This window comes from Azolla caroliniana, unplaced genomic scaffold (genome assembly GCF_043228905.1).
Source record: "Azolla caroliniana isolate FFs.n. ecotype wild unplaced genomic scaffold, voAzoCaro1.0.p SCAF_2, whole genome shotgun sequence".
Taxonomy (NCBI): domain Eukaryota; kingdom Viridiplantae; phylum Streptophyta; class Polypodiopsida; order Salviniales; family Salviniaceae; genus Azolla; species Azolla caroliniana.
In genome coordinates, this window is record NW_028230437.1 from 26,816,415 (window position 1) to 26,832,900 (window position 16,486).

General features: G+C 36.4%; 3 protein-coding genes across 5 annotated transcripts; 1 reads left to right on the forward strand and 2 right to left on the reverse strand.

Moving 5' to 3' along the window:
• Positions 1-68: 68 nt before the first annotated feature.
• On the reverse strand, positions 69-5,347 carry LOC147867918 (pentatricopeptide repeat-containing protein DOT4, chloroplastic-like). Of its 3 annotated transcripts, none has more exons than XM_087315826.1 (4): positions 5,230-5,347; positions 3,906-4,418; positions 2,917-2,973; positions 69-2,803 (listed from the first exon to the last, which is right to left on the reverse strand). In XM_087315826.1, the coding sequence occupies exons 2-4, from the start codon at positions 3,946-3,948 to the stop codon at positions 816-818; spliced, it is 2,088 nt and encodes a 695-aa protein (XP_087171952.1). In that variant the 5' UTR covers positions 3,949-4,418; positions 5,230-5,347; the 3' UTR covers positions 69-815. The 3 variants fall into 3 exon arrangements, with proteins under 3 accessions (XP_087171952.1, XP_087171954.1, XP_087171953.1); XM_087315828.1 differs by having other exon boundaries at positions 2,917-3,126; XM_087315827.1 differs by having other exon boundaries at positions 2,917-3,586.
• Positions 5,348-7,587: 2,240 nt separating this feature from the next.
• LOC147867919 (two-component response regulator ORR24-like) lies at positions 7,588-10,403 on the forward strand. The gene is made up of 5 exons (XM_087339632.1): positions 7,588-7,929; positions 8,430-8,582; positions 9,218-9,484; positions 9,643-9,719; positions 9,844-10,403. The coding sequence occupies exons 1-5, from the start codon at positions 7,821-7,823 to the stop codon at positions 9,988-9,990; spliced, it is 753 nt and encodes a 250-aa protein (XP_087195758.1). The 5' UTR covers positions 7,588-7,820; the 3' UTR covers positions 9,991-10,403.
• A 1,533-nt stretch (positions 10,404-11,936) lies between these two features.
• Positions 11,937-15,914, reverse strand: LOC147867920 (translation initiation factor eIF2B subunit delta-like). The gene is made up of 7 exons (XM_087315833.1): positions 15,281-15,914; positions 15,063-15,167; positions 13,688-14,010; positions 12,851-13,595; positions 12,671-12,767; positions 12,332-12,386; positions 11,937-12,245 (listed from the first exon to the last, which is right to left on the reverse strand). The coding sequence occupies exons 1-7, from the start codon at positions 15,828-15,830 to the stop codon at positions 12,192-12,194; spliced, it is 1,929 nt and encodes a 642-aa protein (XP_087171959.1). The 5' UTR covers positions 15,831-15,914; the 3' UTR covers positions 11,937-12,191.
• Positions 15,915-16,486: the final 572 nt, after the last annotated feature.

The window sequence follows — 16,486 nt, forward strand, 5'->3', positions numbered from 1 at the left end:
TCCTATCCTATCCTCTACATTATACCACTATTTTATTTTGAAATTTGAGTTTATTTACCACCTTAGGATAAAATACATGAGATCTCTCTTTTAATATTTGGTCTCATACACGATGACAACATGCCTTTCACATAGCTACATATCATTTTGGGGCTTTCAATAATGAGCATTGTACATGTATGACCAATCGACATTTGCTATATATGTGTATGAGTAGTGCGCTTGGGCAGCCCAAGATTTCCTACAACCAAACTGAGCTTGTCCACACAGTTGGTGGCTCCTAGGACTACAAGCCGGAAGTTGTTTCTTGAGGATTGCATCTTTTATGAAAAAGATGCACCAAATTCCCCCCACTGTGAAGGAACAGCTCACCTCTAGCCTTTTTGTTTCCATTCCTTCCATCAATCTCTTCATGCGTCCTTTTCCCGAAGTTGATTTTTGTCGGTAATCGAGTCTCAACCAGGTGAACCCAGTTTCCCTCAAAGTAAATGATGTTTTTCAGCTCGCCTTTACAAGACATGAAGTTTTAAATGTGAAAAGGAGCGACTCGTAGTTGAATATCTTACATGTTACATTACACCGAAGTCTTCAGCACTGCACAACAAAAACCTTTGGAATTTCCAACTTTTTAGCACTCAAGATTGCCATCACTCTTCTAAAGAATCAATACAATTCAAGACATCTTCTCGAAATCTTCGTTAGAAACATCAATATGCATGCATGTTCACAACAGTTTTACACTTTCTCTTTGTCAACCCTGATCATTAAGGCTAGCCATCATTCTTTAATTAATTACACACTCTCACAAGTTCTTCTCATGAGTTTGTCATGGTAATCATCATTGTTTCATCTAAGCATTCATCATCCAAGGCATAAACATTTGAAATCAACAATAGTACTGCACTGTTGTTTGGTTCCAATCGAAGAATGTGTGCGGCCGCATTTATTGCTAGTTCTACATTTCCATGAATTCTGCAAGCACCAAGCAAAGCCCTCCAAAGCACTGAGCTAGACTCTAATGGCATATGTTTGAGGAGCCCCTCTGCTTCATAGAATTGTCCACATCGAGCAAGAAGATCAATCATACACCCATAATGCTCTATTGCATGTTCAACATCTGTATACATCATCATAAAAATGAAGTAATACCAACCTTCATCAACTAATCCAGCATGGCTACATGCACTAAGTATAGCAACAAAGCTGACATGATTTAATTCCATCCCTTCATGCAACATTGTACCAGCTAAGCTTACAACCTCCTGACCAACCCCATGTTGGGCATACCCAGCTAGCATTGTATTCCATGAAACAATATCCTTCTCGGGCATTCTATACAAAACCCTATTAGCATCCTTCAGCTTACCGCACTTTGCATACATGTCAATAAGGGCATTTCCCACAAACAAATCATGGTCATATTGACTAATAACAATGCAGCTATGTACTTGAAACCCTTGAAATACTGATGTCAAATTAGCACATGTGTTTACCACACTAACATATGTGATCTCATCCGGATCTATACCTTCTTGGATCATCTTTTGAAACAATTGCAAAGCCTCTTGATCAAGGCCATGCTTGACATGAACAGCAATTATTGTATTCCAAGAGACCACATTCCGTATCAACATTTCATTGAATAATTGACATGAACTGCTTAAACTTCCACATGTAGCATACATATCAACAAGCGCATTTGCTATGAAAATATTTGTTGAGGCATTAGTTTTAGAGATCCGAGAATGGATATGTTTCCCTTGTTCAGAAGATTGTAAAGTTGTGCAAGCTGTGAGGATGCTTACATAGCTAACATCATTCGGAAAGAACCCTTCCATAGCCATCTGATAGAAAAGCTGAAGTGCCTCTCTACAATGGCCATGCTTAGTTAATCCTCCAACCATTGCATTCCAAGTGGAAACATCCCGTTCTGGAATCTCGTCGAAAATCTTCCATACACTAATCCAACCTCTACATTTTGTATACATGTCAATAAGAGCATTCCACATTAATGTATTTAACTCCAATCCACTCTCCATAATATGATAATGTATTTTTTTGGCCTGCTCCAAATCTCCTAGATTACCATATGCATTTGAGATGCTTAGAAATGTGACTATATCCGGTTTAATGTGCATAGATTGCATCTCTGAGAAAAGTGTAAGGGCCTTTTTTGCATCTCCATCTTTGACATAGCCTCCAATAATCACATTCCATGAGGCTGAATCCTTCTTGTCCATAGTGTCAAAATTTTGTTTTGCATCCTCAAAGCTTCCACATTTTATATACATATTGACCAAAGAATTTCCCACCAATGTACTCAGTTTCATTTTACTCTTTCTAAATAGATCATGGATCTGCCTACCTTTCTCTAGATTTCCTAGACCAGCACATGCTTTAAAAGCAGATACAAAGCTAACATCATTGGGCATTAAGCCATGCTCTTGCATTCCCCAAAATGTGTTCAGGGCATCCTCAAATCTCTCATGCCTACAATAGGCTGCAATCATCATGTTCCAAGTTACTTGATTACGCTCTATCATGTTGTCGAATGCAGCTTGAGCATCTTCTATGTTCCCACACCTTGCATACATGTTGACAATGGAAGTTGATATAAAGACATTAGGTCTCCATTCACTCCTTATGATGTGATCATGAAGAAATCTACCATCATACAATGCATTTGATTGAATGCACCCTTGCAATAGGCATACATAAGTTTGAGGGCAATTTTTGTAACCTTGTTGTTCCAACTTTCTCAGAATTTGAAGTGCTTTAGTGAGATGTCCTTGCTTCAAGTGAGCTGCAAAATGACTTTAATTTCAGACTTATACAAAAGCAGTTATTTGGAAAAACACCAACCAAGACACATCTTGTTGCTTCATAAATATCTCAGAATTGCTAAGAAAATGCTACCTTGTGTCATGTTGAGTTTACCCAAGCTCCATGTTTTCTTGAATCGCAATCCAGATTCTGTGACCTTGTCGTTAGCATATGTATATTGTCACATTGTACAGTAGTCACTCTCTTGGTCTCATAGATTACTGCGGCTTTTTGAAGACATTAAGACAGCCTTTTGTTTCATTTCTACATCTGTACTCACATTCTCTGCTTGGTTTATGGTTCCTATATCATTGTTCTTTGATGACAGCCTAGTTTAGATATGATGGTGATCCAGTTTAGGTCAAGTTAAACTCATTTCTCTATCATCTGATTGACGTAAATTTATTTCCTTTTCAGTAAAACATACAAAGGATCATATTTACAAAGAATTTACGTATATCTAGTGCATCACAATCTAGAGCTTTTGCACGTTGGTATTTTCTCCTTCGATTCCCCATATTTCTAGTTTCTAAACCGACAATTCAAGGATCTCTGCAGGTTTATTACCATGAAATGCATTGTATACTAAAGTCATCCTATCAGTTCAGAGTTTTGATGACAGATGAAACCTCCAATATATCTCCGAAATCTTCTTCAGGGGAACATCGCGTCAATACAATAATTGTAAGTTGTAACAGTAGCCTCCAAACCGCAAAGACACATATAAAAAGACATCTCTTCCGCTCCCAAAACTTCAGCAAAGCTAATGTTAATAGACACCCAATATGACCATATATTAGCTGGAATTTACATAGGACAGAGACGGCACATGCAGCACACAACCACACTCTGTTAGTCACAGAAACATCACCTCTATCACACACACAAAAATTCTCTGCTCAAGTTTCTATCTCCTTCCCTTACCAAATCTGGCATGCAACAGATTCTCTATTATACAAATAAACATCCTCTTTTATGAAGCATACTCTCTCCTTTTATCCTACATCAATAACTTAATAAAAAAGACAAACGAAATCATCTAGAAATATGCATATAAACGTGGGGACAAATGTCTTGTATACCTTGGTGATCATACGCTGAAAAGTTTCCAGTGTGGTGTTTCATTCAAACTTCATCAAGCTCGCCCCAAACACACCCCATTCTGCCCTGAATGCCACCTTCACTTGATCCTCTGGTTCCATCCAGACCAGGTGGTAGCAGTTGAATCCATCCAAAAAACTATGGGTGTCATGGCCCACCACTGTGTCCAAAATTGTAGCATTATCAATGGCAGAGGGATCATGTTGAACACTGTAACTGCATTTAACTTCCAATAGCCCACACAGATTCCAAGTTTGTCTTTTTCTTCAAGACAACTACTCTCAGGCTTAAACATGTTCCTCGTTTTACCAAACGGATGAATCCGACTCTTCATCATTTGTTAATTTATTCTCTGATTTCCTGCATCGTTGGGCTTCATCTAATCTCTGCCATTGTTAATTTGGCCTTCTCATTTGACTAGCTTTGGCCGTCCAAGATCTTTTATGACAGCATTACAATCCTCATCTAGGAATGTATTGGCCATCTTTATGTTCCTAGAGACAAGCCCATGGATGACTCATTAGACTCAAATACTTCATGTGCCCATTCGTTATCTCCAAGAGCATTCCAGAAGATGAGGTAAAATATATTGCCAAATATATATGACGAATGGCAAGTTTCAATGTTTGCAAACAATTTTTGTGTATGTTTAGGATCAATATCTCTGAACAATTATCCGAGATTAAGAAAAGAACCAAGGATTTACTAACTATTTGCCAAATATAAGCAAGAAGAATAGCAACAAAACCCTTAGAATTTAAAGGCCCTAGTGCAAATATAACAATAAGATTGAAAGTAGTTAGTTACATGTCCATAAAGATATAGTAGTTAGTTAGAACACTATATCTTTATTCCATGCATCTCGATCCATTCACTTGTAATGATGCAAAAGTAAAAATAATGAACGCTAAAAACTACATCAAAATGTTCTCTTGAACACATGGAAATGAGGGTAAATATCTCCTTTCCTAAATTGTCCCTCTGCCCTCCTACTTTTAGCTATACTTTTTCAAGTAATTTTCCAGTAGCTTTTTAATGGGCACTTTCAGACTTCTGAATGAACTTTTCCAACATCATCTTAACTGAGGACCCTTCCCTTAGAATGAATAAAAAATTTGATTTTTTTCTGCTTTCTAGATTAAATACGCAATGCCTTGAGCACATAGAGAGTGTGAGATTCTCATGGGGATTGAGATGCAATGCACCTCTGTTTCTCATCAAAGGAAATGGTGTATAATACAAAAAAAACCTGGAAAACCTAAAAAGAAAGAATACGCGATTAAATAGAAAGGGAAATGGAAATACCTTTGCAGAGAGAAACTCACTGGACAGAAGAAGAAATTGTCTGTAGCAGAGCATTGGTGTACATAAATTGTGACAATTACTAAACTATGCTTTATTTTATGAGGAATTACAAAAGTACTCTTGTCCATCCATCATTTTATGAAATGTGCACGAAGATGTAAAGAATTTAAGCCCTCCATCATTTTATGATTTATCTACACACACACACATCTTCGCGCACCCTCAACTCCGTATCATTAGTTTGGCACGATAAGAAATGAGTCGAGATTCTAATTTTAATCAAACCACTTCGACACCAAATTTCTCTCTGATTTCGAATGCAATGCTTGACCTTAGCAAGTCAAATTCGAAAGTAACATTTTGGCTTCCTATTAAAAAATTGTTTGACATGCATTGTGCATTGGGTTCTTGGAGTGATGTTGACTAGATGTAGATCTTAATCACGTGTAGCTTTGATTAGATGCCACATCGATTGGGATATTTACTAGACATAGCTTTGTTGTATTGTTGTTAATCCTAAGCTATGATATGTTTTTTAGATGCTTAATATGCCCCTTGTAATTCCATTCCACTTATATACATAATTTTGCAAAAAAGCAAGAAAGTTTTCTAATCTTTTTAGACACATATGTCCCACAAGTTGTTGAGTTGTGTGTATCTATCTATCTATCTTTTTCTTTTTACCCGTATACAATGGTTAGAATCCCATTATTTGCAATGCTTTACTAGATAATATTAGAAAATGTTAAAGGGGTTGCATGCATAACATGTTGTCCTTAACTATACTGACATCACCAAATGAACCCAAGTCACGCCTCACACTCCCTCTGTATCTATAAAGAAAATTTAATAACTTGTTTTGTAGTTTATTAAGACCAAAATGTTTGCATAGTGAGTGTCCTTCGGTCACAATCTATAAGTGTTTAAAGGAACGTTTTATTTGCAATGAAGCCACTTGTTAAGAGGGAAGAAAAACATGAGGACTTAGAAATTGTATTAATGTGAGGCTCCATCCCACGAGCACAATGTGAATGAACATATATATTTTCTAAAGAGGTTCAAACTGCAAGCCATGATGAAAGCAAATCCTCCACGTGTATAGAAGTTGATAGCATTTTAAGGGCACTTTCTCATAATACTCCTTTTTGCATAAAGTTCTCAAAATACCCTTACTATTTTCAAAATCCCAAAATATCTATCTTTTCCAAAATTGCAGCGAGGCCCTTAAAATGTACATGTTATACCTACTTATGACTTCCTAATACTAATCATTCAACATTTTTTAATTTACAGCCTACCATACATTATCTATCAGTATGTATGTATCAGTATGTATGTATGTAGGTAGGTAGGTAAGTAGGTATGTATTTACATATACACACACACATGTGCGTGCGTGTGTGTTTGTATAAGTAAATATAAGGGCATTCCTAGGAGTAGATTGTGACCCTTCTTGTTTGGGAAATGGGAAGTGCATGATGCTTATAAACATGTTTTAGGAAACACATGATTTTCAAGGCTTACCTCTTGTTTTCGTAGATGCAAATGTATATTGTCTCTTCTAGTTCCAAGCTAGCAAATATGTAATATTAAGGGTAGAGAAATTGTCATGAGTGACTATAGATGAAGAAATTATGCAAACACACACATACATGTATATGTATATGTATATGTAATATATACAAGATAATATTATATATATGAGAGAGAGAGAGAGGGAGTGTGTGTGTGTGTGTGTGTGTGTGTGTGTGTGTGTGTGCACGCGCGAGCATGCGTGCAAACATAGATTTACCAGATAAAAAAAAAGAGACTTCAAAAGGAGAGGGAAATTGTCCAAACCAATGAAATGAAATGAAAAATACATCTTTACGACCTAAAATTACATGGGAAGCATATACATGGGACCAAAAGTTGATATACCTTATTGACAAAACCCACTCCAAGGAGATGCACACTTATAGGCACATGTGGCCATTGACACAAAACTACACCAGGATCTGTAAATCCTATAATGGTAGCTTCATTGTAGATGTTAACGAGGCTAGTGACAGTGAGAGGTTCATGATGGTTAGGACTCCAAATAACATGTCCATTCTTATATGCTAGTAACTGTGAAATTCAAATTTAATAGTTGGGACTTGCAGTAAATCATTGAGATTATAAATCAACTCATGTTCTAACATCTTACCCGATGCTTATGTCATCACTATCATCATCATCATCATGCCATTGAGGTGAAATGTAGAAGTAAACCTCTCCCTATACGTGTATAAAACAGAAAATTATGCACCATGCGTTCATCATCATCATCAATGAGTCCATTTAAAACATGTGATATTTATTGTTATAGACTTATAGTTTTCTAATAAAAAATCATGAGTTTTTTTTAATAAAAATAATTTCAAATTCAATATTGAGAGGAGATCGTATTGTTCTCATGAAGTTGGAAATGAGCATGGCCCATGCACATGTTCACATAGGAAGAACCCAACATCTCCCTTTGCACCACACAACCCAAGTAGCAATATAGTTTTCTTTGTTTAGACTTGAGAATTGAGCATTGACACATCGAAACATCGATCGAGAGATCAATGGATAGTGACAAAATCTCTCCTTCCAATATTCATATCCTTATTGTCGATGATGATCCTCTTTCTCTCATGGTTATGGAGCGCATGCTAAAGCGGTGCCAATACAAAGGTTTCCTTATTTTTATCTCTTAATTTCCTAACTACACTCGATACTCTTCTAGCCAAGCCTCCATGGTGTATATATAGATCAATGTGTTTTCATTTAAATTCTGGCTTGAAAGGAAAGAAGATGTAATAACTTATACCTAGTAAAGCCAAAATTTGTCATATGAGAACAAAATAATCTCCTAATAATCTCGAATTCAAATACGAATGTTTTTGCTCGCCTCTCTTTCCTCATTATATGATTGATGATAAGACTCTTCACAATTTGAAAGCATGTAACATTACGCTTTAGGTTAAGGTTCCCATGTTACACACTAGGATGCAACACTATGAGTTTTTTGGTATGTGAGGCAACACATATCTAGCTAGGCGTTATGGTATTAGCATTGATCATTATATATTTTTGTCTGCGCGAGTAAATATGTCTATACTTTTTGTGTTTTTTATGAATGTTATATTTGTGGAGGTTGAGAATGACCTTACTTATGTGTGTTATTTCTACAGTCACTTCATGTAACCGAGTTGCGGCGGCATTAGTGAAGCTTAGAGAAAATGTTGATGCTTACAATTTGGTTATTAGTGATGTCTACATGCCCGATGACAATGGTTTCACACTATTAGAGGTTGTCGCTTTGGAGATGGATTTGCCAGTTATCAGTAATCTCTCTCTCCCTCCCTCTATTTCTCATTCTCTCTCATATTATTATTGTCACAATTGACTTATTGTAGAAGTAAGTTGTTATGCTATCTTGAGTTTTGAGTATCTTATACAACATTAATGTTTTAAACTTAGAACATCATCATCTCCAAATAGTTGAAACAAATATGTCAACTATGGCCCAATTGGCCATAGTTGAGATTTATGTTAAAGCATAATTAATGGATCATCCTTATATATTGCAAGAAGTTTCAAATAATTTTCCTTGTTAATTTCAGTCATATAATTGTCTTTGAATGCCAAAATGACTTATTAGAACAAATCAATACATCATGTAACAATTAGACCAAAGAAATTACACCCAAAATATAACCTCTTCAAAAGCCATGATGAAATTCAAAATCAAATAACTGCATTTGAAATATTTCACCTTTAAAAAGATCTAGGTAAAATTCAAATATGAAAACTTTAACATTCTAAACTTATAAAATGAGAAAAAATTTGCATCCTACCAAGAAACAACACAATATATTGAAAACAAAGGAGAAAGAAAGATAACAACTAGCAATAAACTAATCTTTAAAACTCTACAATGACTTCTAACTTCTCCATTTTATGTATGATTCATGTATAGTGATGTCCGCAAATGGTGAAACAAGTGTTGTTATGAAAGGAATAACACATGGTGCTTGCGATTACCTCATTAAACCTATAAGGTTGGAGGAGTTGAAGACACTTTGGCAACATGTCGCAAGAAGGAAGAGTAAGGGGGCAACCAAACAAGGAGCTCAATCCGTCACTAATGTAGTTGATTCCAAAAACAATGCTACTGAAGAGGTGAAATGGTCTGCAGTTCTCCATGAAAAGTTTGTGTCTATTGTCAGTGAGCTGGGAGTTGAAAGTGCGTATTTTTAACTTAAGTTTGTTTATTGTTTATTTATAACATATGTTTAGCTATTCTATACACCTTGACATGAAAAATAGTGAAGAAGAGATGTTCTTTGTATCAACTTTACCGTCATTATTCAATTCAGTTGATCTTTTTTGGTTTTTTCCCAGATGCTTCCCCAGAAAAGGTTTTAAGTCTCATGAATGTTCCAGGTTTAACAATAGAGCAAATCTCAAGCCACATACATGTATTTATCTCAATGCAACTCTTTGTTGTTTTTGGTTCCACAAACTCATGTGTCAACTTTCTATTTATGCTTTTCCATCTTCTTGCTGGAAATTAAGTCATTTGCAATGATTATGAATGTGCAGAAATATAGATTAACATTAACTAGGTTGAATGAAGAAATAGAACAAGGATCACCGGAGATGGCAATGGAAAATAATAGAAAGGCAAAGATGGAGGCGTCAAAGTCTAAACTCAATTCTACGTCAAAAACAACAAGCAATCAAAATTGAAAGGAAAGTCGGAGCAAAATGCAACAAGAAAGAATGCCTAGTGGCTTAAACAATGATAGTATATTAGCTATTCAGCCCCTTAATGGAGGGTTGAAATATGAATATTAAGTAGTAAATACTCATGTGCCCTAACATGGAGGCCGAAGAAAACATTTTTAGGCTAGTCATGTTTGTTTTACTCTATTGGGCCTTCACAAAATAATGATTGCTCTAGTCTTGGCATGCTCTATGTTAATGATGGAGGTTAGAGTAGTGAGACTTCAGAACCCTACTAATGGATGCTTAAGAAGGGGAACCTAAGTAGTTGTACTAGCATTTATTGGTGCCAAACAAGAACTTTCATGACCAAACTATGAAGTTACATAACACCAACCATGCCATGGACAATGTATAGAAGTGATAAACATGTTTTTCATATGATTTTGTATATGTAAATATTATGGAGTGTTTCATAACTTGTGCATTGTAAGTCTTTCCATTTCTATATACATTCTCTTAAATTTATATAAATGAACATTTTTATAAGGCATTTGGAACTTTTAGAATACTTGGAAAAACATGATTTGGGTTCTTTGATTTCACATGGGATACCCAAATTCTCTTAGCATATTGTGAAGGATAGTACATAGAAATCTGGCTTTTAGATTAACACATTTTTTCCAATTTTATTCATAACTAATCAACAAGGAGCAATCTTACCTAATGTAGTAATCACTCTTGGCTTGCTTTTTCTTTTTATGCATAAAGAGTCACGTATGAGTGGAGATTGTGGGTTTTTATAGTTCAATTGTCTCTCTGACTCTCATTTAAACCAACCATTAGCAAGATGAAATTTGATCAAGAAAGCTTGGAAGTTTGTGAGTGGCATGCTTCAATAGCCAAGGTTGTTGAAGTACATGAATTCATCAAACTTATTTTTATTGTTCACATATTGTTGCATCTAAACAATATACAATTTCTAGCTAAGAAGTTAAGATGCCAAAGGAACTTTGAATAGAGTCATGTAGGCATAGATAAGTAACCCAATGAGACTAACAATCTGACAATACCATTTCTTTACAAGAATATTGTTAAGCAAAACGAAATTCACTAATACAATCCCATGCAATCATAATAGCCTTCTACGACTAGAGTTTAGATTTGTTGAACATCATTATTGCTACCATGACAAAATAGTTACAAAGAAAATCAATCACATAATTGTCATGAAATGTAGTCCTTTTTATCCATTTGAACTGCATCCATTAATTTGTCATGGGTGCAGACTGTAGCCTTTGTAGCATCTTCCAAAGGTCTTTCCTCATCCATCTTTCTGACAATATAAGAAAGCTCAGGTGCCTGAAGCATCAAATTAAATGCTTCCCCTTTGCCTTATTTGTGCTCCCTTTACTTATTGAGGGAAAATGCCCAAGCTCACACCTGAACACCCATGCTCATCAACACAAGGCACACCAGCATGCTACACAAATCACATATTGGAAATAGAAATTGGGGGTGGGCCGAGTATCAAACCAAAATAGGTCACGTGACCTAGGTTGCCTCCAAGTACTAGAAACAAACGAACATGTCACTTTTGAGTTGGTCTCACATATGAGGACATATGGCATGCACTTAAGAAATTTTACCAAAGTTTGTGCTAACTTTTAAGAACTCCTAATGAGGGGGAACCATCATCATGACATTGGACATACTCTCTGCTTGTCTACATCAACCACACAACCAAAGTCATGGAAGACCTAAGCAGTGAAATTTGACAACTAGCTTAGTTTTTTTACTCACAATTTCTTTTGTTTTACCATAAAAAAAAATCCCACCTAGGTGATTGACAATAGTTCTTTGTAGCAAATTTTGATCCCATGGATCATGTTGGGGCCACATGGATGTTTATATATCAAAATTCATCATCTACACATACACTCAACATTTTTATTCAGCTTTTCATTCAGTTAAGCAATAACTTCCATCCTTTGAAAATTGAACTGAAAATACTCAGAAAATTTTACATGCTAGCTACATCGACACGGATTTTATTTGTACGAAATATCAAGGCTGTCATCTATATCACAAATTTCTTCTTTTTTTCTACCCATGTACCTACCAGGTGACCAAAGTAGCTAAGCTAAAAAATGTCTAACATCATATTGATTCCCAAAACCTATATATGTTATACAGTATAACCTCTATTCGTTGTCATGTCCACATTATGGTTCCTTTCTATGCTCTCGCAATATTACTGCCACACTTGTGGGGGGTACCTTGAAAGATGAAATGTTACACACAATCAAGACATTGAAACCATGAAAATTAAAGAGAAAAATTGAAACAATTTCCATCAACCTACCATGCCTAACTCGGTGATGATCACTGACACATAGGTTGCTGGCATTGCGTCATATCTGAATAAAAGAAAAGCAAGAAAAATCATCACATTAGAGATATAAAGGAAAACAAACACCAAGGTACATTTGCTTCTTTGGCATTTGCAAGAATACCCCTAAGTTTTCCAAAATTACAAAACATAACTCCTCTGTAGTACAAAATTTGGCTACTATACAGGGGTATTCTGGTGAATACAAAAGAGTATTTTGGTGTAATGCCCCATTAAAAATGGTAAGAGTACTATAGCTTTTGGAGTGTTGGTCTAGGATTAAAAAAGGAAAAATGACCACCAATAGCATACATCAAATTCAACAGCTTGAGATTGGTGTTTCTCGTCCATCCTTCAAGCTCGCTCAAACTTTTTTCCCCAGGAATTTTGAGGAGAGCATCAGGATCACCTACAACCATTGTCCTATTTAAGCCTATTTTCAATAATAAGAGAATCCAACTACCTTATGTAAGTATTATAAAGCAAACAAACCTAGCTCATTGAAGCATATTGAATCAAGTTGAACACGCTCATGGAATTTGTATGTTTCACAACAGATCAAGACTGGAATAAGGAAAGCATGCGCCACCATAGCGACACAAGCTGAGCCCACTCTAGAATAGACTGTCCCATTAGACAATACTGAGGCAGCCCCAAGATAAACTTTGGTGGCCTCTTGCATTACATAAGAAATTGCATTGATTTGAGCATACGTGCAATTTATACCTCTCGCAAGCAACCTTCGAAACAACACTTTTGCTTCAAATTTTGGCCTTGAATCAACAACAATTACCCTAAAATTTAATCCGAGCTCAAATGCATGAAGAATGACCATTTCCACGACACATGATGTTGCGTATGTGAGAATCACATCCCCATCCCTTATTTTTGTCACTGCCAGCTTTGTTATTTCCTTATCGGCAATGGTGATCTTTTCATGGATGAATTGATAGATGTCAGAGACAAGTTCAGATTTGCATTCTGTTTCGGACAAATGGTTAGGAAGCTTTGCTATTCGGGTCTTAAGGAACCGTATAGCATTCCCCATGCTTATTGATAGAGGTCTACATGTGTTAAGAAATGAGACATTCATGTTCAGCCGTGCGGTCAAGTCGCGAACCAAAGACTTTTGTTCCGGAGTAGAATAATCCTTTATGACCTCACAAAAAGCAAGCAGCATTGCAACACAACGAGCATTGCCACCTATGATATCCCCTGTTAAATATTGCAGACCCACCTACACACAAACTCTTTCTCATGACGCCAACTCCAAAGACCAACAAAAAATAATCAAATTCTGTTTTGATTTCCCAGTTTACTAAGCAAAACCTGATAAATAGAAGGATGTAGGCGCATGGTATCATCGTGAAAGAACTTCTCTTCCAATGAAGGAAGCTGAATTCCATGGACAAATTGAGGTAAATGCCTGAAAAGCTCGACCCTGTTCTTTGTTTCTACTTGCTCAATCAATGATTTCTTCTTTGCTTTGGCAACTCTATGCTCATCATCAAATTGCAGTCGAGGAGCTGGGATCTCCACTTTCCTCTCCTTACTAGAAGTCTTTTCCGCAGACTTCTTCTGGCCAGTCGATTCTTTAGTTTGACTCTGAGCTTTTGATTGCTTCACAGCAACATCAGTAGCCCCACCTTCACCTGTTAAAGTTACTATATAAGCTCCAACACGGTATTTTCCATTTTCCTATAGTCTACATATACGAAATCCAAATGTTTCAATGATGTAGATGATTGATCCTGATGCATGTAAATTATTCAATCCATCAACAATTACAATCTGCTAGTGATATTTTAAACTTTGTTCAAATAAAAGAAATCACGAAAGAAATTTTTTCAATCTAATGTTAGGAAATGTATATAGTCCTCTACATTCATACATTAGCTTGATACAGGCACATGAACCTGGATGGTTCCATTGATAAATCAATCCATGATTTTCAGACTCATTAAAAGCCCACTGGAGTTATACTCAATGCTTTTGAACATACATTCTAAGGTTGCCAAAGATCTAAAACGCATCAGAAAGAATGCACAATCGATGATTTACAGACTCATTAAAGGCCCACTGAACTTATAACCAATGCTTTTGAACATATATTCTAAGGTTGCCCGAGATCTAAAACGCATCAGAAAGAATGCATGAATATCTCCACAAGAAACAGGAAGCAAGTCCAAAAATACTCATACCTGTCAAATTCAGGTTTTACAGGATAAACAAATGTGGATCATGAACACCATTACGCAAAGGAAAAACATAGAGATCACGAAAGGAGGGTTGGACAATGTCTACACATAACCAATTGATTACTCAAATTGGTGTTTCACTGAATTGTTATATTTTCTGCATGTATAAATGAAGTGTCTTTCCCAAGTGCCTATTCATTAATAATACCCTAATGGGGTTCAGTTCACCAATACCTTATGTTACTTGAGCTTCAATAACATATTGGAATACTAGAAAGAAACATCATATTAAGGAAAATACATCCAAATTTCAAATGAGAATCAGCAGCCAGCAAATACCCAGATGAGGAAATCTATAACCAAATCAATGTTGTTTCATTGAGTATCATAATCTTTCTATATAAAATTGAGGTGCCTTTTCATCAACAATTAAAATTGACCTTCCTTTTGAAGAACTTCAAACACAGACACAACAAAAAAGAACAACGTCCAAGAAAAATACTTACTACTCTCTCTTGCCGCTCGTTTTTCTTCTCTATCTGCCTCTTGCTTTGCCCTTCTTTCAGCTTTAGTGGTCCTCTCTTTCAGCTGTTTGAGAGAAGCCTGCTCATCTAAGAAATCGATATATTTAATAAGTGAAATATCATCCTCATTGAATAGGTTTGATATCCTTAACGAATATGATTCATACAGAAAGAACAATCACAGCAAAAATGAATCATACCTTGAGGTACAGACAGCAATGGCTTGGATGAAGAAGAAACAACAACCTGCTCTTGCTTTGTGGAAGAAGAAGGAACAACAACCTGTTCTTTCTTTGTTGAATAAGAAGCAGAAGAAACGACAACATTTTCTTGCTTTGATGATGAAGAAACAACCTGCTCTTGCTTTGAATAAGGAAAAACTTCTCTTTCTATAATGACCTCGTTCAAGCTCATTCTGTCAATGGCCGAACTAACGATGCTAGCGTGTTCATGGCCATACTCAGAGAGATCTATCGAGTCAGATCCCAAAGCAGAAGAAACAGGGGAGGCATCAAGAACAGAGTCTGTGGGCTTATAGCTGCCCTGATGAAAATTCTGTTGTTTTGTTAAAGGAAGGGCAGGGGAGGGTACTGTCAGAGGAAAAGATCTATTATTATCATTGGGATTGGGGTTGGGGTTGGGGTTAGGGTTAGGGTTAGGGTTAGGGTTTTCTGTTTCTGCAGGGGTGAAGAAACCCACGTGGCGGATCACTGGACTCGTAACAATCCGAGTGCTTCTTCTTGGATCCATCTCTGTGCCTGATTCTTCACTGTGATGCTCTGCTCTCTGCTGCTTCTCTCATACTACAAAACCAAAGGGAAGGAGGGGTTGACATACATACATACATACATACATACATACATACATACATACATATCATCAGAAAATGAGAAGAAATGAGGTTTGTGCAATTAAATTAAAATTCACACTCTGGTGCAGAATATGTGCATATGTATAATGTATGTATGTAGTCACACTCTCAATGACTCCTTATCAGTTATAACTTATCACAAATGAATGCTTTCTTTCTCTCTCAGGTTGTCGGCCATGCCCATCTCTCCCTGCCATCGTCCGCAAGTCATCTCTCATTTTCAGGTCATTGCAGTAATAATGGCAGGCAGTGGATGAGAACCTATCGGTGGCATATGGATTTAGAGAGGGGGGAGGAGGTGGTAACAGATGGCTAACTACTACCTTAAACATGTCCCGTTTTTTACCCTCCTTATTTATTGACCCCCTTCACGGACATTGCTCCTCGTCACGTGGCATGTGCAAGGGAGAAGAAAACGCCTGAAACGTAAGTTTTATAATAGGTTAAGGTTTATAGCCGAAGGAGTGAATCAAAGCATTGAAAGAAGCGTTGATGAGTAAATCAATAACTAAAGATAGCTCAAGTGGCGAAAGTT

Excerpts from the sequence above, each read along its gene's own strand:
- LOC147867918 (XM_087315826.1), bottom strand. The coding sequence starts at position 3,948 with ATGAAACACCACACTGGAAACTTTTCAGCGTATGATCACCAAG. Across the intron at positions 2,974-3,905 it reads TTCAGCGTATGATCACCAAG|AATCTGGATTGCGATTCAAG; the intron begins GTATACAAGACA and ends ACAAGGTCACAG. Across the intron at positions 2,804-2,916 it reads TAAACTCAACATGACACAAG|CTCACTTGAAGCAAGGACAT; the intron begins GTAGCATTTTCT and ends GTCATTTTGCAG.
- LOC147867919 (XM_087339632.1), top strand. The coding sequence starts at position 7,821 with ATGGATAGTGACAAAATCTCTCCTTCCAATATTCATATCCTTATTGTC. Across the intron at positions 7,930-8,429 it reads AAAGCGGTGCCAATACAAAG|TCACTTCATGTAACCGAGTT; the intron begins GTTTCCTTATTT and ends TTATTTCTACAG. Across the intron at positions 9,720-9,843 it reads AAATCTCAAGCCACATACAT|AAATATAGATTAACATTAAC; the intron begins GTATTTATCTCA and ends ATGAATGTGCAG.
- LOC147867920 (XM_087315833.1), bottom strand. The coding sequence starts at position 15,830 with ATGGATCCAAGAAGAAGCACTCGGATTGTTACGAGTCCAGTGATCCGC. Across the intron at positions 15,168-15,280 it reads ATTGCTGTCTGTACCTCAAG|ATGAGCAGGCTTCTCTCAAA; the intron begins GTATGATTCATT and ends TCGATTTCTTAG. Across the intron at positions 12,387-12,670 it reads CTCAAGCTGTTGAATTTGAT|ATATGACGCAATGCCAGCAA; the intron begins GTATGCTATTGG and ends TCTTTTATTCAG.